We start from the raw sequence: 26,454 nt of genomic DNA on the forward strand, positions 1-26,454 counted from the left end.
TGAAAGTATTCAGATTTCTCCTCCTTTAGCATTATCTGATCATTTGTTTTTCTCATTTGAAGTAGTTACCCAATCATAATTACGGTTTAACTGATTAGTATCAGTTAGGAATAATTTGTTGTCTTTGGACTGGGTACAGATGGTTGAGGTAATCAGTTAGTGGGGGTTATGATAATACATAATCTCTACTGTCTAACTTGCTATAGAACAATACATTCCAGAATAAATTCCTAGTATGGTGAAATTATAAGTAAGGAACTATTCTCAAGTATATGAAATTAAAAAATAAAATATGAAAACTTGTTGGCAAATGACCACATAAACACCAAGAAAAATATAAATGCATCAATTCCTTCAGGAATGAAACTTAATCACATTGAATCTATTCCTGTAGATGACTCAATGATTTTAGTGATCATGAATTGAAAGCTAATAAATGTAATGAATATTTTATTCATTTTGGCACTGATACAAGTGATCATTATTCTCAATCCATGGAAAAAAGAACCGACTGTAAGAAAAAATATGTTATAAAATTACTGAAGAAATGTTAAGAGCCTTAAATAAAATTAAGTCTGATACATCGAGTGGACCAGATTGTATTTCTGGAATTTAGATTTAGTGAATATATTAACTGCAACACTTAATTCTACAATCTATAATGGATATATACCAAGTGCTTTAAAGGAATGATTGCTTACTCCAATTTTTAAATATGGGGATAAGATGACAGTACAAAAGTAGCATACAGTAAGTCTAACACTAATATTATCTAAATATTAGGAGAGATGTATTAGTGAAATCATACTTGAAATAATCTTGCTTTGCTTGATATTTTTCAACTTGTTTTTTGAAAGGCCATTCTACATGCATTAATTTGTCAGGCTTTTATGATTACATTGGTAGGGCTATGGAGATAAGAATTAACACAGGTGTGATCTATTTGGATTTAACCATACGTCTGATGTACTATCATTCCACACTACTGACTTGGCATTGGAACAACATAATGTTAACCAATATTTATGTAGATGGAATAATCACTAGTTCACTCAGAGGCAGAACCCAAAGAGTACTGATTCAAGGGGAAAAAACTCAAATCCAACACTGGTGAAATCAGTAGTTCCTTGGGAAGATGTGCTCAGGGTTTTTTTTAACATAATTTATGCCTCTATTCCACCCAATGATCACTGTTGGTTAAGTATGCTGAAGATTGAAACACTGGATTTTTTTGTTAATAATGACAATTGTTTCACTAATAATTAGTAAGTACTTACTATGCTTATATAAGTGAGTACAGATGGTTTCTCATTTAGTGAGGAAAAAGTGCAATATGTACTTTGGCAAACAAAAGTTAAGGAGATCTATTATTACATTGTCTACTTTTGATTTAATGGAAGTTAGTGAATATTAAGGATCTTGGTATACTGACAGATTCCACTTTTTGTTTTAAAAAATAATGTGACAGGCATCTGTAATAAGGCCTTGAGATAGCTGGGTTTGATTCTCAATAACTTCACAATTTCCTTGTTAAAATATCTGGTAGTGTGATAGTTTGGTAAATTAACAGTTCGGTGTTGTCGTCTTGGTAAATTCAGTTTCGGGTAAGTGGTCTTTCGCCCATTAGAAGTAGACCCATTTCAACAAATCTTTATACCCCCCATTACAGATGTATAAGGGAGCAGCTTATATTTGCCTATAAAGTGTTTAATTACTCTTTTCTTCAGTCTTTATTAGGTTTGGAAGTATATAATAATCAAAACACATACAAATATAATTTAAAGTTCTATTTTGACTTATGTAATAATAAGACTAGAATTTATTTAACACATAGAATGGCATAATTACGGAAAAAAATTCTGAATATATCAGAGGTAACATTAATCTAACAAAATTTAGGAAGACTTTCGATTTTTGGGCTGGGGCTATGTTGTTTGATCCAACAATTGCTGAGATAATGTTCCTTGAAAGCAGCAAGGCTTGAAAACTTTCCCTAACTTATGAACCTAAACATTATGTCACAATAAAACCAATCACTATAATGGAAGCAGTAGTAAAGTAACTTTAGATGAGTATAAAAGTCTGGAGAAGATAGATAGATAGATAGATAGATAGATAGATAGATAGATAGATAGATACATAGATACATAGATAGATACATAGATAGATAGATACATAGATAGATAGATAGATAGGAATCTGAACAAAACTGCTACATAATAAAATTACCTAGACACAGTACGGCATTAAAAACAACAACCAGGATCCAAAAGGAAATTTCTCCAGCTGCTTTTTCCAACAAATGAAGACCACATAGTAAAAACAGAAAATAATTATTTCTAGCACCTCGGTGTTACCACCTTCAAGGAATAAAAAAACTACAAAAATCTCTGCCTTTTATATTCTATCATTAATTACATTCAGTTGATCAATTAAACAATAAAAAAAACAAGTATCCCATTAAATCAAACATTTCCAATTCAATTCATTATTTAAACTTTTAGGAAGCAATGTCTTATATTTTAAAGTGTAAATACTTTCCTTATATAGCAATTTTTGTTTTAATATATCTTCTTTAACATCTATACATTCTATTTGTTCTAAAACAGTGTCATACAACAAATTAACATCATTATTATGAAACATTTTAAAATGTGAAGCAATCACTATCTTCCCTACAGTTTTTTATATCCTTCATATGCTCCATGAACCTAACACGAAACTCTCTGTTTCCCCTATATAATATAGGTAACAGGAACACCTCAAGGCATATACTACTCCTTTACTCTTGCAAGAAAAAGTGCTCCTAGTTTCAAATTTGACATTATTCATGCTGTGAAATGTACTCACAATATGCGTACATATATTGCACTCACCACATTTCAAAGTTCCTTTAACTGATGGTACCTTTGTTATTTCCATGGCAGGCATATTAAACATACCATATACTACCATATCTCTCAAATTTTTGGGCTGGGGCTTTGTTGTTTGATCTAACAATTGCTGAGATAATGTTCCTTGAAAGCAGCAAGGCTTGAAAACTTTCCCTAACTTGTGAACCTAAACATTATGTCACAATAAAACCACTCACTATAATGCAAGCAGTAGCAAAGTAACTTTAGAGGAGTATAAAAGTCTGGAGAAAATAGATAGACAGACGGACAGACAGATAAATAGGAATCTGAACAAAACTGCTATATAACAGAATTAACTAGACACAGTAAGGCATTAAGTTCAATTCTATTGGCAGCCAAAAATATTTACTAATGAATGGAAATCAAAATCTAAACAAACTGTACTGAACAGATAAAAGAACTGGAAGTGGGATCTTTAGAAAAGGGAAGGAACAAATAAATACTCAGGAGGAATGAAGTTTAAGGGAAGGCAGGAAATAGGTTGGTACTAGACTATCGGCCCTACGGCCTATACAAGCCTAGCCATAAAAAATACCTGGATATTTCTTCCCACACTATTTACTTTCCTGGACCCCTGTCTAGCAGGGCGACTGATGTGATCCCCGGGGTGAATTTCCTTTCTCCCATCCAATCGTCAAGGTTCCTTTTGAAGAGGGCCAAGGAGGAGCTCTGCTTGACATGTATGGGCAGTCTGTTCCAGAGTCTGGGGAGTCTCTGGGTCAGGAACCTATCCCTCCGGCATGTTTTGTTTATTGTGATGACAAGGTTTAGATCCCTGGAGCGTGTGGCTCTGAGGGATTGGGATTTCTTTAAGCGCAGCATGTCCAACAGCTCTGGGCTTGACATGGCCTTGTATGTTAAGCAGAGATCGTCTCTGAGTAGACGATATGCGACAGAGTATAGCTGGAGTTTTTTAAGGCGGTCAGCATAGGGCATCTGCTTTAGGCCTGTGATTCTTTTAGTGAGGTATTTCTGCGACCTTTCCAGTTGTTGCAGATGTCTTGAGAGGTACATACCAAATAAGGCGTTGTATTCTATAATGGGTCCAATGAGGGATGAGTACAGTGGGACAATGACCTCCTTTTTTCTGGATAAAAAACCCTTAGTGATGAGGTGTGCCACATAGAAGGATTTCCTGACTGTTGTGGCAATGTGGTTATTAAAGGTGAGACCACTGTCCACCTGTGTCCCTAAGTCTCTTATCAAACTTTCGGTGTTTAGTGTACTGCCACCTATGTGGTAATTCATGGGTACATGTTTTTTCCCACAGGGGATAACTATACATTTCTTGGCATTGAGCTTGAGCCCATGGCTCTGGCACCAAGCATCTGTTTCTGTAAGGCCCTTTTGTAGTGTATCCCCATCATTTGGGGATTTAATAATGGCTCCCAGTTTGCAGTCATCTGCGAACTTTGTTAGCCAGAGTCCCTTAGTGTTGGCCTGTACTTCAGAGAAGTAGATGCCAAACAAGAGCGGCCCCAGGACTGAATCCTGAGGTACTCCACTTGTCACTTGTATGGACCTGGATTTGGAGTCAGCTACTTTTACAGTGTGGGTTCTGTCAGTAAGCCAGTTGGCAACCCATCGAGTGATGTAGGGATTAATGCCCAGCTTAGTAAGTTTATCTATGATTCCAGAGTGGGGAATGGTGTCAAAGGCCTTGGCGAGGTCCAGATAGGCTGTGTGGACTACCTTACCCTCATCCACGGCTCTGGAGACTGATTCGAAGAAGTCAATCAGGTTCAGGAGACAAGATCGGCCCTTCACGAACCCAAACTGGGTGGGGTTCAGTGTTTGAAGGTTGCCAATATCTTTGTTTATAAGTTCCATGATAATACGTTCCACGAACTTGCAGATCAGGCTCATCAGTCTGATGGGGCGGTAGTTCCCGGGATCCAAGGTGGATCCTGCCTTGTGGAGTGGGATAACTGTAGCTGTGTGCCACTCAGTGGGCATGAAGCCTGACGTGAGGGTATGATTACTTAGGTGAGGTGCCAGTTCATTTTGTAGTTCATGTAGTACACAGCCCAGGATGTCATCTGGTCCCATGGATGCTGTATTCTTAGCTTTGGAGATTACGTTTTTTACCTGTGTGGCCATTATTACCGGAATTTGGCAATCATCTGGTATTGAGATGGGCCATTTAGGGGGTGAGAGGGGGGGGGTGAAGTTGACACTAAATCGATCTGCCAGCATATTGGCAATATGCTTGGGATCAGTATAATTAATGCCATTTCTGTTGTTGCTCAGAGCAGATCTGAGCACTGCCATTTAGATTCTTCACATAGTTATAGAATGCTTTGTGGTTGTCTTTGGAATCTTTTTCAATTTTATTTTCGTAACTAGCTTTGGAGGATTTTACGAGGGATGTCAGCTTCTTACTGAGGCTGGTAAGGGAATTTTTTGCATTGTGGGATTTTCCTCTTTTCTGCAACAGTTTCTTCCTTTTCTTGTAAAGTCTGTTTATGGAAGTGGCCCACCAGATTGGCTTCCTTTTTTGGAGGAGAGCATCTTGGTTCTATATGGGATGGCACGATTCATGCATGAGTACAGTGCCTTAGTGTAGGACTCAGCAGTCGAACTTTCAGTTCCCGTCTGCATGGGTATCATGAAGTTTGTCACTTCTGACTTGAGTAGCATGACGTTGGCTTTGGAGAAGTTTTTTATGGAAGTTTCCTTACTGGGGAGTGGGGGTGGGATGTGGATGTTAAGGGTGATTAGCTTATGGTCTGACCTGACCAACGAGGGGGTGACCATAGGTGTGGAGCATTGATTTCTCATGTTGGTAATTACCAGGTCTAGGATATTGAAGCCCCTGGTGGGACTATGGATCAGTTGATCCAGGGCATTGGAATTTATGAATTCCAAGAACCGTTGGGCAAAGGTATTAGTACACGTGTAGTTTTCCCAGTTAATGGCAGGGTAGTTGAAATCACCCAGTATTAGGGTGTTTGGTTGTATTTTAATATTTTCCAGTATGTTTAGAAAGGTGTAGTGAGACTCTTGGGGCATGATGGGGGATCTGTAACAAGCTACAATTTGGATTGCAGGCTTACCTAGTGTTAGTTGCACCTGGAGAATTTCAGACGCATTGTGTTGGGCAACTAGCCTGGTGGTGTGAATATCCTTGGTGAATATGGACACTCCTCCACCTTTAGTGTTTCAATCCTGGTTTGGTTCCCGAAAAGTGTGGTAAGAGTTGTAGCCTGGCATTGCAGGGGTGCTCTCTGCAGCCTTGAACCAGGTCTCAGTTACTACACAGATATTGATGTTCTCCATTTTTAGGAGTGCCTCGAGAGTGTGCATTTTGAGGTTTAGATTTCTAGCATTGAGTAGCATTACCTTCAGATTTTGCATGCTTGTACCTGTTATGGTGGAGGTTTTGTCCTTTGAACTTTGCCTAAAAAAGGCATTATAGGGGTGGCAAGAGCCTTAGCCAGTAACCTGAATCCCAGGGGCGACAGGTGGAGACCATCTCTGGCAAAGCATAGTGGTCTGTCGATCATGTCATCCCAGGCAGACAGATACTGGGTCCCCTTTGAATGACACCAGAAGCTTAGCCAATTGTTGAAGTCAATCATTTTGTCCTTATATTGTGGTATAATTCTGGGCGAAGGCAGGATGCTACTCAGGGCTAGGGTCATACCTGCCTGGGCCACATGATCCGAGAGCTCTTCCATGCCTCTTTTCATGTAGTCCAGGGAGGTACATCTCAAGTCATTTACTCCAACATGGACAATGACAGAGTCATATTTGTACTTGTTGTGGAATGACTTGAGTGCATGCATTATGTGGCGGATCCTGGCACCTGACAGGCAGCTGACTGTAATTTTCTCCTTGTTCAGCCTGGTGAGTGGGACATCAGTGTCCCTGACTATAGAGTCACCTATGACTAAAGTGTTAGGTACGTTGTCTTGCCTTAGGGGCTGTTGCTGGGTGGCACACTGGTGTTGTGAGCTATGTGGCACTTTGGTTGTTATTGGTGTTTGTTTGCGTTTCATCTTCGGAGGTCCTTGTTGCTTGGGCAGGTTACAGTTAGGGGCCTTCGCATATGTGGATTTAGTGTTGCTATCAGTGGGTGCTGGTGGTGTGAGTTTATAAGGTCTATGTGTTGCTTGAGGTGTAGTGTGGGTGTTAACCTTCTCCTCTTGACTGTCTAGCACAATCTTGGGTGGAGAGTGCTTTGCTTTCAGTTTGGCTATGTAAGTGCATCTCTCACAGGTTGTAGTGTTGGGTGGTAGGAGGAGAGGGTTGAGTGTGTACATGAGGCAATTGCTGCATTGCCCCAATATGCCCAGATTCACCAGGTGGACAGGAGAAATCACCGGAAGCTGACCCTTGACATGCCTGGTTTGGTGCTTTTTTTGAAAAGTACAGGAGCTGTTTTTCCTTCCCTTAGCAAGGTACTTTGCAATTACAGGCTGTTTAGTGCCTATGATTAATTTCTCCTTATTAATAAGGAGAATTGAGTGCTTGTATCAGTTTAAGGCTTCCTAGTGCTTTCCAGCAGGTATCAGAGCAAGTGCTAGTCACAGGGATGCTTAAAGGTAAGATTAAAACAATGTTTTATCCTAAACACTGCAGTGTGCACTAGAGAAGTTAGATGTGAAAGTAGGTAACTTAAGTTTTACCTGTCTAAAAAGTTAAGTTTTAGTGGAGAGTCACTATTTTTAAAACAGCAAGATACATTGAAAGGGGGTGATCAGTTTTGTATTCTGGTACTATGGAATACAGTAGGATGTCCAATAAATTTAAATAGTTGAAGAGGAGTGATTTCACAAAATGATAAATTTGTGCTTACTCACACAAGCCAGTGAAAGCAGAGAGGAAATTAGATATATGGTCAAATTAACATAAGAGGCAGGCAACTAGAAAGACAGTGGGCGGGTGGGAAAAAAATTCTGCCTGACTCACAAGACACAGAGCTGTGGTCTCTTTTGAAGTTTTAATATGCAGTTAAAAGCAGAATACAAGTGAAACACAAGGTAAAGAAAACAAATCACAGTATTCAAAATATAAAAAGGTAATAAACTAATACAAAATACAACAAATAAAAAGCAAACTAACATTTCCTTCACAGCAAAGTGTAGCAGAGTCTGGGTGAGCCTTTCTAATAAAGCTCTGAAATGTTTTATTTTACCCCTTAAATAGAAGGTTTAGTTCCTAGCTCCACCCCCTCAATTCACAAATGATTAACCTTAAGTGACCTCTTCTATCTTATGTATGAGTCCTTTATTGATCAGTTCTAATTTCTGCCTGATTCACAAGAGGCAGATCTGTGGTCTCTTTTGAAGTTTTAATATGCAGTTAAATGCAGAATATAAGTGAAACACAAGGTAAAGAAAACAAATCACAGTATTCAAAATATAAAAAGGCAATAAACTAATACAAAATACAACAAATAAAAAGCAAACTAACCTTTCCTTCACAGCAAAGTGTAGCAGAGTCTGGGTGAGCCTTTCTAATAAAGAATGAGCAATTTACACAATGTTGGACTGAATTACAGTTTTTATAAAGAAAGAAAAAAATACACAAAATGTATAATGTATGTAACTAAAAAAATAATGCTAATATAGCACATTTTATTTTCTATTAAAGTATGTGTGTCAATGTCTTAAGAGAATTTAATAAAAATGTCCTTAAAAACAGCTAGGGAATGAATGCTGTTTAACTATCCTTAACAAGCAAAAGAAATGTGAAAAAGTCACTTACTAAGTTCAAAATGCCAACTAACTCAATCGGAAATGTTTACGCTAACTAAAGGGTTGTTAAAGTGTTTAACGGTGGCAAAAAGGTCAGGAGAATCAGCTGGGAGCACTTTGTTATGTAGCAGGGAAGAAGCTCAAGCTAGCCAAAGTTTTATTGCTGCCACGATAATACACCTTCAGCGAAAAGTCCCTAGGTTCCAGTGTCTAGACAGGACCACTCTAAATAAGAAATTTTACTTTCCCCACACAGTGTCTTGTTTTATGGTACAGGTTGTCCAAATAAGTTTTCTCAGGAAAATACATAACTATGAAAGTTATGTACTTGCCGTAATATTATTTATGCTCCACATCTGTCCACTTCAAAGAGAAGGACTGGTCACTGCAGATAACACTCATCTGGCATCTACAAGATTTCCCCAAAGCTTGAGCTCATCTTCTTGCTCCTGCAATGCTCCTTGCTTCTCTGTCCTCTCCAAATCACGTTTGTCAGCCAATTCTTAAAAGTAGTACGGGACAAAAAAACACTAGAAGGGGTGGACAGTGTAAATAAGTGGAAAGATATGGATCATGAAGATCTAACATTATGACAAGTATGTACTGTTCATATTTTACATAATACAGCCTGTCCACTTCAGGCAGAAGGACAGAGTCCCCAGCTAAATGTTTTAGGTGGCTAATGACAGAATACCACAAAAGATGGTGGCCCCTAAAGAAGATCTAGATCTTGAGATCACATGCAGCTCAGAGAATCTTGCAAAGGTGCACAGTGTAGTCCATATCACAGCTGTATGGATGTCATCCACTGACAGACTTCTAAAGAAGGATACTGAGCTCTGGGTTTACCTGGAATTGCCTTTTTACTAGACACATACTATTTCACAGCCAATTGGACAAGATAACTTTGGAAATTTTCTGACTCACTCTATTTGGAGCAAAAGATTTGAAAAGCCATTAGTTCTATCTGTGATTTTTAGTCACTCGTAAAGAGAATCTCTGTTGCCTGTGAATACCGAGACAGTGCATCTTACATTCACCTTTGACAATCAGAGGAGGAAAAATGGTAGAGTAACTGACTAATTCAGGTTAAAATCTGAACCTACTTTAGGCATGAACACTGGGTTGACTTGTAAAGTGATCCTGCCTTTCAGAAAGGTTAAATATATACAGGTTGACAAGAAAGAGCTTTCAGTTCTGAAAACCTTCTAGCTGATATGCTGACCTTTTGAACCTGTGGCCACAGCAGAATTAAAGCATCTTTCCTGGAAGACTGTTCCTAGTAGCAGTAGTGTCAGCTTTTCCAAAAAAAAGCTGTGGTCCATGGGAGGAAGAAGGTCCTTAAAGGGAGGTCTAAGCAGGGAAACACCCCTTAAATAAAGATTTTATAAACTTTCTGAGATGCTACAAATGAAGAGTTAAGACTCTTGAAAATTCGAAATAGCTGATGAATGTACCCAAAGAGTGGAAAAATTGGGGGCTTCATCAAATAAGTCAGCCAAAAACTTCAGAATACCAAGCACTGGTGCTATAAACAGGCCTACTCCTTGTTGAGTGAACCACAAAGAGAATGTCACCCACTTTCTCTTGTGTAATAAAAGGTTTCTGGGCTGCTGTTAGGATCTGGACCACCATAAGAGGGTAGAAAACGAGGTTCCCTGGCTGTCAAAGTGGAGAAACCATGCAGTTAGTTTCAGGAGGGTTTAGGGTGAAGCTTACTGACAGGATATGAAAAGAGATGAGGACTAGAAGAAGAAATGTCTTTAATCAGTTGTGGCCACAGTAGGGGGATCCAAACTTCTCAAGGCAAGAAGGAATCTTTCGTCCACATTGCTCTTGTTTCTGCCTGGAAACCCTGAAATTTTATGGCGGTGTTTCTCTGTATGTGAGACACTGGAATCATTGGGTGTAGCAATTTCAACGATTAGTGCTTCTTTTGTATTTTTTTCCCCAAGGACTACTATATCTGGTTTTATCTTATGTATTCCCATGTGATATACACTTCATCATTCTCTATAATGGTTTGTAGTTCACATTTCCAATGATTCTCAGCTACTTCATTATAGTATTTGCACAATCCCCAGTGCAACTGTCTTGCCATATTATTGTGCCTTTCATTATATAGTCCCTCTGCCATGAGTGTGTCACACCCAGCAACAAGTGTGACTGTTTCCAGTTTTTTTTATACAGAACCTGCACCTTTTCAATGGATTTTGAAAACCAACATGTATGCAAGTCCACTATCCAGGGCTGCCATTATTAACTTTTCATCTTTTGGTTTCAATTCATCTATCCTTAACTATTCCTCCATCAAATATTGGACAGTGTGTGGTTGTTCCAATAAATCTCTGTTCTTCAACTATATTTATGGATTTTCTACATTTCCTTCCTTCTCATGATCCTTCCCCTTAAATTCTTTCTTTCGTTTTTTAGCACATTCAGTTGTCTGATTTTTGTCTACTTCTGGTTTGATTTTCATTCCCCTTGATACCAAATACTTCTGTTAAACTAAACAAAGTTGTCATCTTAGACTTCTCCTCATGTTTTAAACTTTCACTATATTTGGATCTGATGAGGTCAGCAGATATGTATGCATTGATGTGATCGCAGATCTATACATATAATCAGTTCCGAGAAAGTACATGGTGCCTTCAGAGCGAAGAATATATAATCGTGATATACACTGATTTGTATATACCATTTGATAAGCACAAAGCCTTTTTTTGTGTCCAATCAATCCAAAAATTTTGGTGGCAAGTTGTTCACCCCAAAACTATAAGTTAAAACAGAAAGACCAAATTGATTTATAGTTTGGACGTTATTCTTAGATGCCAAGGTAGTTTTCAATATCAGTTTTAGTCTTCTGAAGTATTCCTTACTGAGCTTTATTCGCATTGGTTCATGTTTTATTGGTTTATCCTTCAACTATTCACAAATATTTATATACTCTCTCCTGCTCAAGTTCCTTTAAATCATAGTCCTGTCCCAACTACAGCCTCCTTGTTTTAAATGGTGCTTTTGAACATTTATCAAGGCCAAATGCATTTTCATATAATTTGAGAAAGTTTTAACTGTTTTGAATTTGGGCTTTCAACTCCTCATCTGATGAGTTTTAAGTCCTCCACACCTCTTCTTTGAAAGAGAGAAGATGTGATCTAAGGGGCAAGGATCCCTTCTAGTTCATTAGCTTCAGGATCTTAAAAAATTTGCAGTCATCTGGAGGATATTGTGGGGAGGCCTCCAGTAATCATTCTGAATAAAAAGACTTGAAAGAGCGAGTTTTGGAATAGTGAGATGGAGTGTGTGGAAAATGACTTACATAAACAAAGTCCAAAATTGCTGTGTATTAGAGTATTCCCTTTTTTCTAAGGTGTGGTGATCTCAGAGTTAGTATACATAAGTAGGCAGGGTTGGGGGTGCCAGTGACACTGGGAGGTGCAGGGTGCTTGCCCCCCACTAAAAGTAGCTTTAAAAGAGAACATCGATTTTCAATATTTGCTGTTCTCGTCTACTTTCATTTTGCTTCTTTTTAGTGATTATGTGCCTCACAATTGCAGGTCTTGGAACTATCTTTGTTGAGATACGAGTCTAGGGTAGGGGACTTTGGTGAAGACAACATGCTTCCTCTTGTACCTCTTCTTTCTCAGGACAGGTGAAATGGAGAGTGTTCAGTAGATGAATCTTTCCCAGATGGTCTGAATCTGTGCAGACTTTTCTGTGCCAACTTTTACTGGGTCAAGGATTTCACATTCAAGGCCCCATACTTATAGAAGTCATGGGGTGGAGCCAACACGCAGAGTCCCTTTCCACAATCTAATAACTTACGGTGTTGCCTTGTAGCTGTGTTCAACGACCCAACTGCTCAAGTCAAGACTAAGTACTAAAACTATGAGTCTCATCAATGACATCAACCAACATGAAGTTGATGCCAAGTTGATGGAACCACAGACACACACACACACACACACACACACACACACACACACACACACACACACACACACACACACACATAGTGTATAAAAGAGTGGCACACCAACTAGTTTTGTGAATACATATTTGTTCTTTATTTCTAAGTTTAAGCTCGGCTGTATTCTCTAAAGTTATGCTGGTTTTCAAAAATATTAAATTTCTACTTAATATGATAACAATTTTGGCAAAAATTGTACACCTTTTGTATATTTATAATCTAAAGCTATGTTAAACTGCATTCAAAATATTACACAGTCAATGATATCACAGTGTCAGATGCATCCTATATCATACACAGTGCTGTAATACAGAAAGGTTCAACCAATCTGCTTTCACAGCTCAATTGTACATATTCTTGACTCTCATGACTAAAGAAAAAGCTAAATGGAGCTGCAGCCCTTTTCCAGTTCAAAATTACAATGAAGAAAAAAGCAATACTTTGGTTATAGGTTGTTTTTGCTACCAACCATGTATGACTGCACAGTGAATGCATTTATTCCTTGTTATTAACAACTTCAGACTTATGAAGAAAGAAAATTCAGCTTTTGTGTACAATTTTAATCAACAGAATTTTTAAAAACAACACATTTGAGTAATAATTCACATACTAACCTGACTAAAGATATACACCAGTCTTCCATTAATACGGCCCTGACCCGTCACGACACTGTCTCCAGGGAACTGCAAAAATTCAAAACTTTAAGTAACATATTCAAAAGCTTACTACAATTTGCCTTTCCAAATATATTGTATACAGCTTCAAACAATTACTAATGGGTTTACCTGTTTGATGACCACGTAACTATGTTGATGCAACAAATGTTTCTATACATAACACTGACCGCCAAACTGGCAAAAGCAATCATATTTCTAGAGTTTTCTCAGTAGAGAAAAGACATTCATTACTGTGAACCCATAGCATGTCAAGGTAAAGCTGGACAGAAGAAAGAGGAAGTATAAATGCAAACTTCATAGCTACAGATAAAGTCCAACTTGCTGTGGTCATAGGCTATGATCTTACAATCTGTACTACAAACTGCCAAATAATATAGGAGGCGGTTGTACTTAAGCGCATACAACAAATGAGCACTGTTGCCTTGCGTTACAACCAAAACCTGCTGCATTCAAACAAGTTTAGAACAGAACAGATGCCCAGGACAGTTATTGCTACTGGCTTGCCATGGTTTTGCCCAACTTGCTCCCAGAGAAGATGCTCCAGTATTATCTTAGTAACAGTAATGGGAACTTGGGCACTATCATTTTAGACACACAGACACACATTTCCCTGAGGGAATTAGTGATATCTTTACTGCCAGTAACCCCCCTTCTTCTGCCTTTATGGTAACTTGCAGCCACCAGCTAGGTCAGTTTGGCACACAAAGATCACAACTACTCTCCCCTCTTAAAATAAGCCAAATATCATATAGAATTAATTCATTTACTTTTGATACCCGAGTAGGTAGTCTAGTCACCAGACCCTTTTCAGTCACAGCCCAGGCCCATAATGGCAACAGTTTATTACATCAAATAAAAGCAAAATGTAGATTTACAACAAATATTTTGAGTACACAAATATTTACTGTCTGATAGTTATGGCTAAAGCAGACATTCTTTGAAAAGCGGAAGTTAGCAGTTAACAAGTCACAAAACCTACACACAATTCCTTACAATAATAACTCCATGATCACAACCACAAGCTGTTGAAGTTGAATAATAAAATTCTTTACTTAAGAGACTTACAATTAGGCAATGCACTTTAATACTCGAGCAGCGTAAGGGGGCTATTATATTATTTTTTGCCTACCCTCTCTTCCTTTAAAGGATTTGGAGAAGATTTTATTTTGGTTGTCTCCCCATTCTTTTTCAAGATGAAGGGAACACCAATTCACTCTATTTCCTAGTTGTCTAGGGTTTACTTGTAGAATGGATCCTTTTTGCTTTGAATTTGTCCCTTGCAATGTGTCTGTCCCTCTCAAGCAGACATGTGAATAGTGGATAAATGCTGAAGTGAAGATACAAAGATGCATGTACACCAACAGATTGGTATACAATATAACCAGAAGCAAACAAACAATATAAAACTCAAACCACCAGAAGGCTGACCAAGATGCTCCAGAAAAACATTTATTGCATCAGTTAAGCGCTTTCATCACAGAATAATATGGTATTTCATATCTTAAGTGAAATATTAAAGAGTATTTTTGGGGATCGAGTTGATGCAGCCATTTAAAGGATTATGACATTCCTAACTTAAAATACCTTATGGCAAAATTAACAGCACGTATACATGTCTTAATAACATCATGAAGAATACTTATGCCTTGGTTAATATCTTGCAAAAAGACATATATTCCTGACACCCACTGTTAATTTTGCCATAAGGTATTTTAAGTTAGGAATGTCATAATCCTTTATATGGCTGCATGAACTCGATCCCCAAAAATACTCGTTTTTAATATTTCGCTTAAGATTTGAAATACCGTATTATTCTGTGATGAAAGGGCTTAACTGATGCAATAAACTTTTTCTGGAGCATCTTGGTCAGCCTTCTGGTAGTTCGAGTTTTATATTTTAGATTGGTATACAATCTGATCAATTCTTCCACACTACTTAAGAAATTACTTGGTTTGAAGTTAGTTCATAATTAACACATAAGGAAAGGTTAATACTTGCACTGCCTTCACCAAAACTTGTGTAAATATTTAATTTAAATAATTTTGGAGTATAAACTAGTGCCATATTGCAGTGTAACAGTAGCCTTTGGAGGAAATATTTTCATTTGCAGAGTTTACATCGGAAATACTGATTTGAAAACACTATTTTTTACTGCTTGGCTAGCAAGTTAGTTTTCCGTGTAACAATCATACTCCATGAAAATATTTACAGAGTTTATACACAATAAACAGAACTGCTGGAGGGATAGATTCCTGTCCCAGAGACTTCCCATACTCTGGAACAAACTACCTATCTATATCAAACAAAGCTCCTCATTAGCACTCTTCAAGAAAAATCTTGATGATTGGATGGGAAATATGAAATTCACACCGGAGATTATTTCTGTGGCTCTGCTCAACAGGGGCTCAGGTAAATAATTTTCTTGGGTGGCGAAAGCCAGGGTACCTTTTTGGTTAGGCTTATATAGGCCCTAGGGACAGTAGCCTAGTACCTACCTATAAACCTATGAATGCTTCTGATTACTGACTGGTAACTAGCATAGCCTGAGGGAAAGTTTTATATACTGATTAATCTGAATATGCACTTGGTTTCCCCTCTTGTCTTTTATTTAGACTCTGATTAAAAAAAAGGTGATGTTCATAAACATTGTATAAGCTAATGCCATTTTTAACTGCACTCTTTTTAGCCATCATACTCACAGCTGCACAACCTAATTCAGATACACCGATTTATACAGCATATCTTCAACATCTTAAATCGGTAATATGCTTCTAACCCTCAAATTAGTCAAATGTCTGATTATACTACTGCTTTAGTGGTACTGTAGTACAGCTGTCTATATTTTTAAATATATAAAACTTTATTGTAAGAGGGAATACATTGTGAATGATATTACTGCTACAAATCCTATTCTATTTGCAATTACCTAGAGTTTGTAAAGTGAAATTAGTTTACAAAACCCAAAAGCTGTAAGGGAGAAATTTATGTTTATTTTAAAGCAACTTTTGGTTATATAAGTTGTTATAAGATCTATATCAACAACACTGTACTTTCCTTACTTTTACAAATTGACTAATTCTACACTTTCCTAAGTTTTCCAGATGCCTGTTTTTATTTGAGTACAACCAGTTTGCTTACAGGATTTAATCTTTCTGTGGACTGACTGTAGCAAAACTTCTTATAACAAATTTTAAATTTAAACCTATTTTATGTCTATACATTTACTGTATTCCTTTAAGTTTCTAGACTTATAAAAGGGTCTAGATTACCTGATCGAAAGACGTTTTCATCAAACGCCTTTTCTTCAACACATAAACAGCAAACTCCCAAAACTCCGAATGGCCACTTCAGTTAATTTTTTCCAGGGGAAAAAAATCGCTTGGGCAACCAAACACCAAACAAACTATCAGACTGCACGAAGTAGGGGGCTGTGCCCCCCACACCCCCCAACTAAATATACCAACTCCGAAATTACACTACAGTGGAGAAAAGGGCAAATTCCTGATGATGACCAAACGATTTTTTTTCCCCTAGGAAAAAATTTGCTGAAGTGGCAGTTTGTAGCTTTGGGAATTTGCTGTTTATGTGTCAATGAAAAGTCGTTTGATGAAAACGCCTTTCAACAAAGTAATATAGACCCTTATAAAATACATTGTTAAGCACATATGACCACATTCAGATGGTTTACAGTTGCTTTAAGGTTCTAAGATTATGTACTACTGACAATGCTGAATGCTTAGCCATACGAAGATATATACCTGGGACATAGGGTCTTATCCTGATTTACTTTATACAGTATATCAAGAAAGAAAAGTTATGTACTTACCACAAGGATAGAACAGTGTTGTCTGCTTCCATCCCTCAACAGATGGGTCTTGGGATCCAACTTTGGACACTCTAGACTTTAGGATCCACAACTCAGGCGCCTCCCCTTACCCATAAGCACACTTATACTCCCATATTACATCAGATCAAGTTTGTATACAACCCCATGACAAAGCAAAGCACAAAGATAGATATCAAATTCCAAAACACAAAAGTCTCTGGAGAAGTACTGCTCTAGAGCTACAAAAAGCACAGGACACTGCTCAGGGGCAGATCATACTTTCAAATCAGAACTCAAAGGAATTATTTTCCATAGACTGGAGGGGGGAAGGAAGGCAGGGAGATGAAGGATTTTCTGTAGACTGGAGAGGGGAAGGAAGGCAGGGAGATGAAGGATAGAAACAGACAACACAGTTCTATCATTATGGTAAGTACATAACTTTCATATCTGTTGTTGTCTCTTTCATCAGTTTCTCAATAGGTGGGACAGAGTTCCCAGCAACTCAACCCTTGGGGTGGCCTCCTAGAAGGATAATCCGGAGGATGGCTGAACCAAAAGCCTCTCTGTTTTTGGAGAGCAAATTCAGCTTATAATGAAAAATAAAAGTGTGAGCATTGGACCAAGTGGCAGCTGCACAAATATCAATTGAGGCCCAAGAAAAGAAGGCTGAGGAAGCTGAGACAGACCTAGTTGAATGTGATTTAACTGGTCTATGCAGGGTCAAACCTTTTTCTTTGTAAATGTGAAAGATACAGTCAGATAGCCATCTAGCTAAGGATACTTTTGAAACTTCCTTGTCAAACTATCTGTCTTCTTGAAGGATTTGATATGATGGAGATATAAATGAAGTTGGCCATGTACATCCAGCAAGTGAAGCATACATTTTAATCTACTGGAGAAATCTGGAAAGAAAACTGGTAGATCAATGCACTGGTTCAGTGAGATCAGAAGCTACCTTAAGAACAAAAGGAAGGATTGGTCCGTAGGGATACCCTATCTGTGTGGAAAATGATACAAGGAGGTTTGCAGCACAAGACCTGTAGTTCTGGTACTCTCTGTGGTGAAGTTACTAGTTTTCCAAGTCAAAATTTGATATCCACCCTGGCAGCAGTTCCAAAGGGTGGTTGGTTTAAGTCTTGAAGCAAAAGGTCACATCCCAAGGAGGAATAGTGTCCCTAAGAAGGGGGTCTGAGAAGGAAAGTGCCCCTCAGGAAAACTTTGGCTAATCAAACAGAAGCCAAGGTTGCCTGATTTTCTCTAATATGAAAATCTGAAATAGCCACTAAATGAACATTACGTACTTACCATAACGATAGATCCGTGTTGCCTGTCTCAGTCTGGTTCAACCTGTGGGTTATCAGATTCAACTCTGATCAGACACTGACCTAACCCTTCAGATTTCAACATGCAGGGCTCCATCTCCCTTACCCACAATCCTCTGCTCCTCAACCAACCTCACAGATTGAGTTTGCCCCATCTAAAACAAGCTCCAAACTACACTACTAAAGGAGGACAAAAAACTCCAAAAACAAAGGAGAAAGCAACCTCCCTAAGTCAGTCATTTCAGATAAAGATGAACCAAAAAGTGCACAAACTATATAAATAAAACCAAATTAATAACGGTGATGGATATAGAACGGCTTCTTTATTTACTGTTAAGCACTTTTCATTTGTCTCAAACAGCAAACTTCATCAGACAACAAACAACTAAAAACCTTCCTTCTTATGTACTTAAAATGGTGCCATTTCCTTTTCAAACAGGAAGTGACATATTCAGTGCTTTTTTAAAAACATATGACTCATATAAAAACTTGTTGTTAAAATACTAATACAATATCCAATCATCTAAGCCAACGTGCTCCATGAATAATTATATTGCAGATAATAAATCATATATATGTGTGTGTGTGTGTGTGTGTGTGTGTGTGTGTGTGTGTGTGTATATATATATATATATATATATATATGTACACACACACACACACACGAGACTGCGGTGGTGGTGCTGCGGTAGCGTTGTCACCTCCCAGTAAGACGTTGTCCTGTTCGATTCTCAGCTAGAGCGTCTTGGAGCGTCTTCTGTGTGGAGACATGCGTGAATGGGCGTACCTTCGTTGAAGGTTGTGCATCAGAGCTGGCAATTCGGCACGTAAAAATCTACTGCCAATCATTAGTGGACCGGAGTTCCGTTGTGGCGACCCCTAACCGGGAAAAGCCGAAAGACACAACAACATACACACACACACACACACACACACACACACACACACACACACACACACACACACACACACACAAACTTACTACATCCATCATACTAGCAATGCATTTCCTATGATACCCAATAATTAATAAAATAGTGGTTGCTATATACTCTTGAAAAGACACAATAGGAATATAAACATGCTAACCAATGCCTAAACTGAAAATATTATGAATATTCTATTTTTATTATTATTGCTATTAACAATTCCTTACTTATTCACTTTCCTACTTTTTTTTTTTTTTTTTTTTTTTTTACTTTTTTTAACTTTTTTACTTACTACTTAGCCAATGCCTTTAACTTAAGTATACTATTAATAGTGTAGTAATCATTTAATCCTGGTCATACACATGAATGCAGTTGCAGCTGCCAAACTAATTCAGTCTTTTCCAGCTGAATGGTCCAAGGTCTACCCCTATCCTGTTCTTTAATCGGCTCTATTACACAAAACTTGAACATATGATCTTTAAATTCATATGTATACTTTGTTAATGCATTTGTTAAAATGCCTTTTCTGATTGCATAAATATGCTCATATATTCTCTCTTTCAAACATCTAGTTGTTTTTCCTATATAATATGCCGGACATAACTGGCATATTGTCAACAAACACTAGCATTTTTGTATTACAATTAAATTTTCCAGTAATTCTATATTTTCTATTTCTGATCTCAACACATTGCCCTTGGGATATAAAACTGCAGTAGTTACACATTCCGCACCTACTCATACCCATGTGCAAGTTATTAGTAGGTTTTTTACAACACTCTATTAACTTCTTAAGGTTTTTGCCTCTTCTCGACACCATTTTTAATCCTTCCCCTACCTTTTCTCTGATTTTTACATCATCATTAATGACTGCCCAGTTCTTTATCATGATAGCTTTTACTTCATAAAAATGCATACTAAATGTTGTTATAAATGCAACTGAGCAGTCACATTGCACTTCTTTAGTCCTTATCTGATGGTTCTCTCCATGGGAACTAAGAATGAGGTTAAAATGTCCATTCTCCCTTTTTGTTTGCACTTCATTACATATATCTTCCAACATACTTATTGGATACCCTCTCTCAATGAACATCTTTTTAAGCAACCCACATTCCTTAGCTAAAATCAACATCAAGAGTTATCATTCTTGCGGCCCGGACAAATTGTCCTTTTACCACTGCCTTTTTATTTCCTATAGGATGTGAACTGGTAAAATACAAAAAAGAATTAGAATAAGTCAATTTTCTATTCATTATTTGCTTTAAGTGCTTTTCTCATCTTGTCCTTAATTAAATTCACATCCACAAAATGAATTTCTTGGTAACCAAGATCATGAGTAAATTTTAAATAATCAGTGGTATTATTAATATAGGACAAAAAATTACCAAGCATCTCTTCTGTACCTTTCCATAATATAAAAATATCATCCAGGTATAAGCATAAAACTTTTTCTCACATACTACCATTAAGCACTACTGTGAATTTAAGTAAGGACAAGGTGAGAAAAGCATTTAAAGCAGAAATTCATAGGAAATCGACTTATTCGAATTCTGTTTTGCATTTTACCAGTTCATATCCTACAGGAAATAAAAATGCACATGAGAAGGTGAGGAGCTTGATGCTCTGAGCAGGAGGGAAGATCCAGATGTTGGGACCATCAACCCCGACCAGGAAACACCAGCCTTGAAGCCATGGCCTTGAGGTCCAGTCAGCTCGAATTGGTCAGAGTCAATGAGACCAAGGTATGCTCCAAAACTGAAGACTGCCACACCATTGGATCAGTCACAGTGGACCTTGGTTCCAAAGAGACTGAGGAAGAAAACTAGAGTACTGGAGCGAAAGTTCCAGTAACAGGACCTGGACCCAAAGGAATACAACCTAATTGCATCTTGGTTTGCAAGAATGACTTTATTAGCTGCACTAAGTTGGAAGCTCTGAAACCACCCACTGACCTCTATAACTAAGTGGATGAAGCCATTGATTGGGGCTTGGAGGACAAAGAACTAGTCTGCCAGATCTAAGCTTGGGAGACTCTGAACCGGGGCAGGCAATGACATCTCCAGTGAAGTAGACGTGGAAAAAGGAGAAGCTACCTGACCCAATGGAGCCCATTTATCCAAAAAAGGATTAGGAACATTGAGCACCGGAGATGAAGCCTTGCTCATAGTCACCACGGAGGGCAAATCTGCTCTGAGGGGGTCAGAGCAGATGCCGGTGCAGAGGCAGCTGGTGCACCTGAAGGCCATAGGACTTTCAGATCCAGAAAGCCAAAAGAGGGAGCAAGTGCAGAAACAGATGAGGACCTTCTATAACCCCCCTTAGAGGTCTTAGAGTCCTTCAAATAACAGTGCTTATTGGATCCAACTCTTGGCGCCGAAGCAGAGGAGGAGGAACCAGCTGAAAGAAGGCCCTTAAGGACTAACTTAGACAGTCATTCATTTACTGCCCTGGACCCAAACACCTTAAAGATGGACTAAGGGAGAGTCCAGATGGGCAGCCCCCATAAAATAATCTCGAGAAGGCAGCCTATGCCCACAGGCAACACATTTTTTAAAGCCCTTATCCATGATAAAGCAAACCAACACAGTATGCAAAAAACAAATACTCAAATCCTATACTTATACCACTACCAAATAGACAACACTAAACTACCAAAGAATAAAAGGACTAAAAAAGAGCACCACACAAAAAGGGTAGGATGCCCAGATGCTGCTTTATACCAAAACTAGAAAATTAAGCCTAACCTAGCTGCCTAACCACCTATGCTAAACCTATACTAAGTATAATAAATTTAACAAAGGTAATGGAGAAAGGACAGGTGAAAAAGCTACCATAAATGACTATTCAAAAAGGATGCACTCTTGCAGTGCCGGAAAAAGCTGCTAACAGTAATTGTGGCAAACTAGATCCGATAGGTCAGTTTAAGAGTGGGGGACTGAGTAAGGGAAGTGGAGCCCAGTAAGATGAAGTCTGAAGGATATGGCCAGTGTCAGATCCAATCACTCACAGGTTAAAGCCAGACAGAGGACAACATCAGACCCAGGCGTTAATCATAGAATAACTGGCTCCAGCAAGGAAAATAGATGCTAGAAAGTCTAAAATCACAAGGAGAGGTGCCAGAAAAGACCCCAGCAGGCCCAAACAGAAATCTTTTCCATTTACTTTTGTATTTTTTTCTAGTACATAGTTTCTGAGAAGATGCAAGAATGTGGATTACTGAGGAAAGACAGCCTGGACTGACTAGCCATCACTGGAAGTGGAGAAGCCAAGCAGTTAAACTCGATGGCCTGAAAGTCCAGGTGAGGCATTCTAGATGAGTGACAGAAAAGACCTGTCGAGGGTATAAAGGAGCAACAAGGATGACAGTGATCTTCCTCTCTGATGCTTTCTATAGGAATTCTGGAATCAGAGGAGTATGGGGAAAGGCAGAGAGAAAACTGGAGAGCTAAACGTTCGTCAGAGCATCCTTCAAGGGTCACAGCAAAGAACCTGTTGCACTTGGTGCTGTGGGGACAGGCAAAAAGATAACAGCATTGCTAGCCTCATTGATGAAAAATCTGTTTCACCACTGATGGGTTGAGGGACCACTCATGAAGCAGAAGGACAGATTTGCTTAAGCTGTCAGCCAGAACATTGGAGTTCCCTGGTATATGGATTGCTACAAGAATGTGATCAGAAGATATCACCCACTGCTACACTCTTATCTCTTCTCGACATAATGGGTAGGAACATTTTCCTCTATGTTTGTTGATATTCCAGGTTACTGACATGTTGTCCTTCTGGAGAGAAGTCGTCACTACAGAAAGGATGTCCTGAAAAGCCTGCAATGCTAGGAAAACAGCCCTCATCTCTAGTACACTGATGTGAAGACTGGCCTTGGAAGGGGACCACATGCCTTGGACCATCTTCCCCATGTAATGACCCCCCCAACCCTATCTGGAAAGTGTCTGTGGTCACCGTGGCTTGGGGGGGGGTAACAAACAGATGGCTTTAATATACTTTTGGAGACTGAATCCACCACCTTACCTGTTCTGCAAATGTTTGTCAAACGAGTCCAAAAATGCATTAGTTGGTACCAGATGGACCACGGCAGAACTCTCATACAATATCTGTCTAGAAAAATAAGGGTGGAGGCTGTCATTGAGCCCAGAAGCTGGGGAACAAGTCTGGATGGTGGCTTTTGACAGGTAAGAACTTTTAGTGCCTGGTTTTGCAGGGCGGACAATCTGTTCTCTGGCAGCCTTGCTATCTGGACTGTGGTATCTAAATGGACACCTATACATTTCAATGTCTGTACTGGGAGAAGTGGAGATTTGTCCAGATTTACTGTGATATCCAACTAGGAGCCAAGATGGAGCATGTACTCCCTGGCCTGAAAGAAAACAGGCCTGGCAGGAGCAGTAATGAGCCAGTAATTTACATAAGGAAACACTTGGAATGTCTGAGGCGAGCAGCAACCACTAATGTACACTTGGTGAACATCTGGGAGGCTGTAGTGAGAGCAAAGGGTAGGGCTCTGAACTGAAAGTGACTGGCTCCCAGATGGAAGTAGAGAAACCTTCTGGATTGCCTGCCCATCATAATGTTGTAGTAAACATCCTGAAGGTCTACTGAGTTCTTTATCAATAGAGGAAGGATGGACTGTACCGCGACCATCCAGGACTTTGTCTGTCTAACATACTGACTGAGATGACTGAGGTCCAAAACTGACCCAAGATCCCTGTTCTTTTCTTGCATCAAAAAGAATCTTGAGTAAATTCCAGATCTGTGTTGGTGTGGTGGGACCTCCTGGATAACTCACTTGACTAGCAGCTTTTTTATTTGTATTGCAACTGCTTTTCTTTGTGAGGGTGGAACATTGGGGAGTTTCTCTGGTGATGAGTGGAATGGAGAAGCATCTGTTTATTATCACTATATTATCATATAATCTCTCACATCCTTCAGAATACTTTTTTCTTCTATTATTTGCTCAAAAAACAAAGTTTTCTATTTTGTTTTATTTTTTATCTATCAGAATTGCTAAGCTACCATGTAAACAACTGTTTTGTCTGACAAATGAACTGTAACTGAAGTTGTAATGTTCTGTTTGTTTTTGCTTTTTTATGTGGAGCTTTTCTCCCCGGGCCTCTACTGAAAATGGACATATATCCAGTTAGACTAGCCCAGTCAACAAATGTAAAATAAAATAAATAAAAATAAATTATCCGCTCTACCTAGACATCTTCAGTGATGGATGTCCAAATTTCTTGGTGCAGAGACAAGTGCCCACCGACTGTTTCTACAGCTGGCAATTGTTCAGGAGCATTAAGGCCTCCTTGAGACTGGATCCCTGGAGCCTTGATTCTGTGGGCTTTCTCTGTCATGTGGGTAACGTCCACCATCAAAACTCCACCCTCTATACTGGGGGGGGGCGTGCCTCCAGAAGTATCTGGGGAGAACCATCAAGACTTCCAGAACTACAGTTTCTTACCTCCTTTCTGGTTTCTCTTGAGGGATAGAAAGCTGTATCCCTATAGCAGAAAGGGTTTTCATGTCTTGCTTACTTTTAGAGAGCGTGTCCTTGACTTTTGGTCCAAACAGAGTCGAACCATCAAAAGGGGCATTTACAAATGAAGTCTTGAAAGGCAAAGTCACACAACTGTATCCAAGCATGTCTCCTTAAGGTAATGCCTGTGGCTCTCAAGACGCCTTCAACAGTGTTGAAAATCAAATGGATGAAGGCGGTTGACATGGACTGTATGGTATCCAACTTAGAGTCGACAGTTTTCTTGTCCTACACAGACATGAAACCAGAGAGAGGATTTGGAGAGCTCCTTAGTCAAATTTGTCTGAAATCTTTTCATGTGTGTCAGGTAATTCCAAACCCTCAAAGCAAAGGTAGCTGAATGATAAACTTGCTTCCCAAACCTATCCAATGTCCTAGATTCTCCATTAAGGGAAACGAATAGATGAGATCTCTTTGGCCAGCTCCTTTTTGGTGGCTGCCACTGTTACCATGGCACCCAATGCTGGATCATTGCTCCACTGTTGATGATTCTTTGATGTAACATGAAACGTACCAGGCTTGCACAGAACAGGTTCTGCCACATCTGGCTCCTTCTATGCCAGCTGAAAGATTAGATTCACCAGCTTATTGGCAAGAGGGACCACCCAAGAAGTAGCTCAGCTGAATCTAAAGGCCTCGAGAAACACAGATTCCTCTTGGGAGGGGGCTCTGGATGACAAAATGGCTTTCTGCCTCAAAAGTTTGAGGATCTCCACAAATGAGACATCCTCAAGTGATGATCTGGTGGACCTGTCATCAAAATATGTCTCTTTGGTGAGTTACTCCTATGGGAAGTCGATGTGCCTCTCCTCTTGCACGTATGTTTCCAAGGAGCCTTTGCAGTGGGATGCCTTCGAGAGTACTCATAACAAGGGGAGAATCTTGAATGTGGACCATCTCAAGGTACCAAGGAAGTGGCTGTCAAGAGGATGAGCGACAGGATCAGGACCCAAGGCCTATCACTGGCGGACAGGCAGAGCCGAGAAACTAAGGGAAGTCTGCTAACCTGAGAAGGACAGAGTTCTTTCATCCACCTCGAAGGCAGAAGCCGAAGGAGAACCCAACACCACTCCAGTAGGAACCAAAGCATCCACACTAGGCTGATCCCAGGAAAGTACAGTTGTGTACCTACCATAACTGTAGATGTTTGAGTGTATTCACTGTTGCAGTCATTACACTTGGGTTATCCTGCTGGCAGGCGACCCGCAGTTGGCCCGAGTTCCAAAGTCTTGGTCCAGCATCGGTTGCTGTCCCCTCTTCCCCGATGTCAGTGCGCCAGGGGTATAAAAGTTGCAACCGACGCCATTTTCTTCAGTTTTTCTTGCCCAAGATGTCAGGTGCGCCCAGACAGGAAGGCTGGAAAGATAAAAATATGCCAAAAAACATGCATATATAACTATAAACATTTCCTTCATCTACAAGCAAATCCACCACATAGGTTGTATAGAGTTGAGAAGTACAGAAAAGTCCCAGCAATGAAAAGGGGGATGGTGGTTGGGTAACCTGGACTGCAACAGTGAATACACTTGAACATCTACAGTTATGGTAGGTACGTAACTGTACTATGT

General features: G+C 39.1%; 1 protein-coding gene across 1 annotated transcript in view; it reads right to left on the bottom strand.

The window, feature by feature from the left end:
* The window catches only part of PCCB (propionyl-CoA carboxylase subunit beta), a 1,126,289-nt gene that overhangs the window by 916,277 nt on the left and 183,558 nt on the right, over window positions 1-26,454 (bottom strand). Inside the window, exon 3 of the mRNA XM_044070351.1 lies at window positions 13,202-13,270. Within this exon, the coding sequence (XP_043926286.1) occupies window positions 13,202-13,270 (69 nt within the window). The remainder of the gene's footprint in view (window positions 1-13,201; window positions 13,271-26,454) is intronic.

The sequence above is a fragment of the Protopterus annectens genome, chromosome 4.part1 (assembly GCF_019279795.1).
Source record: "Protopterus annectens isolate FY-2018-M chromosome 4.part1, PAN1.0, whole genome shotgun sequence".
NCBI classification, from domain to species: domain Eukaryota; kingdom Metazoa; phylum Chordata; order Ceratodontiformes; family Protopteridae; genus Protopterus; species Protopterus annectens.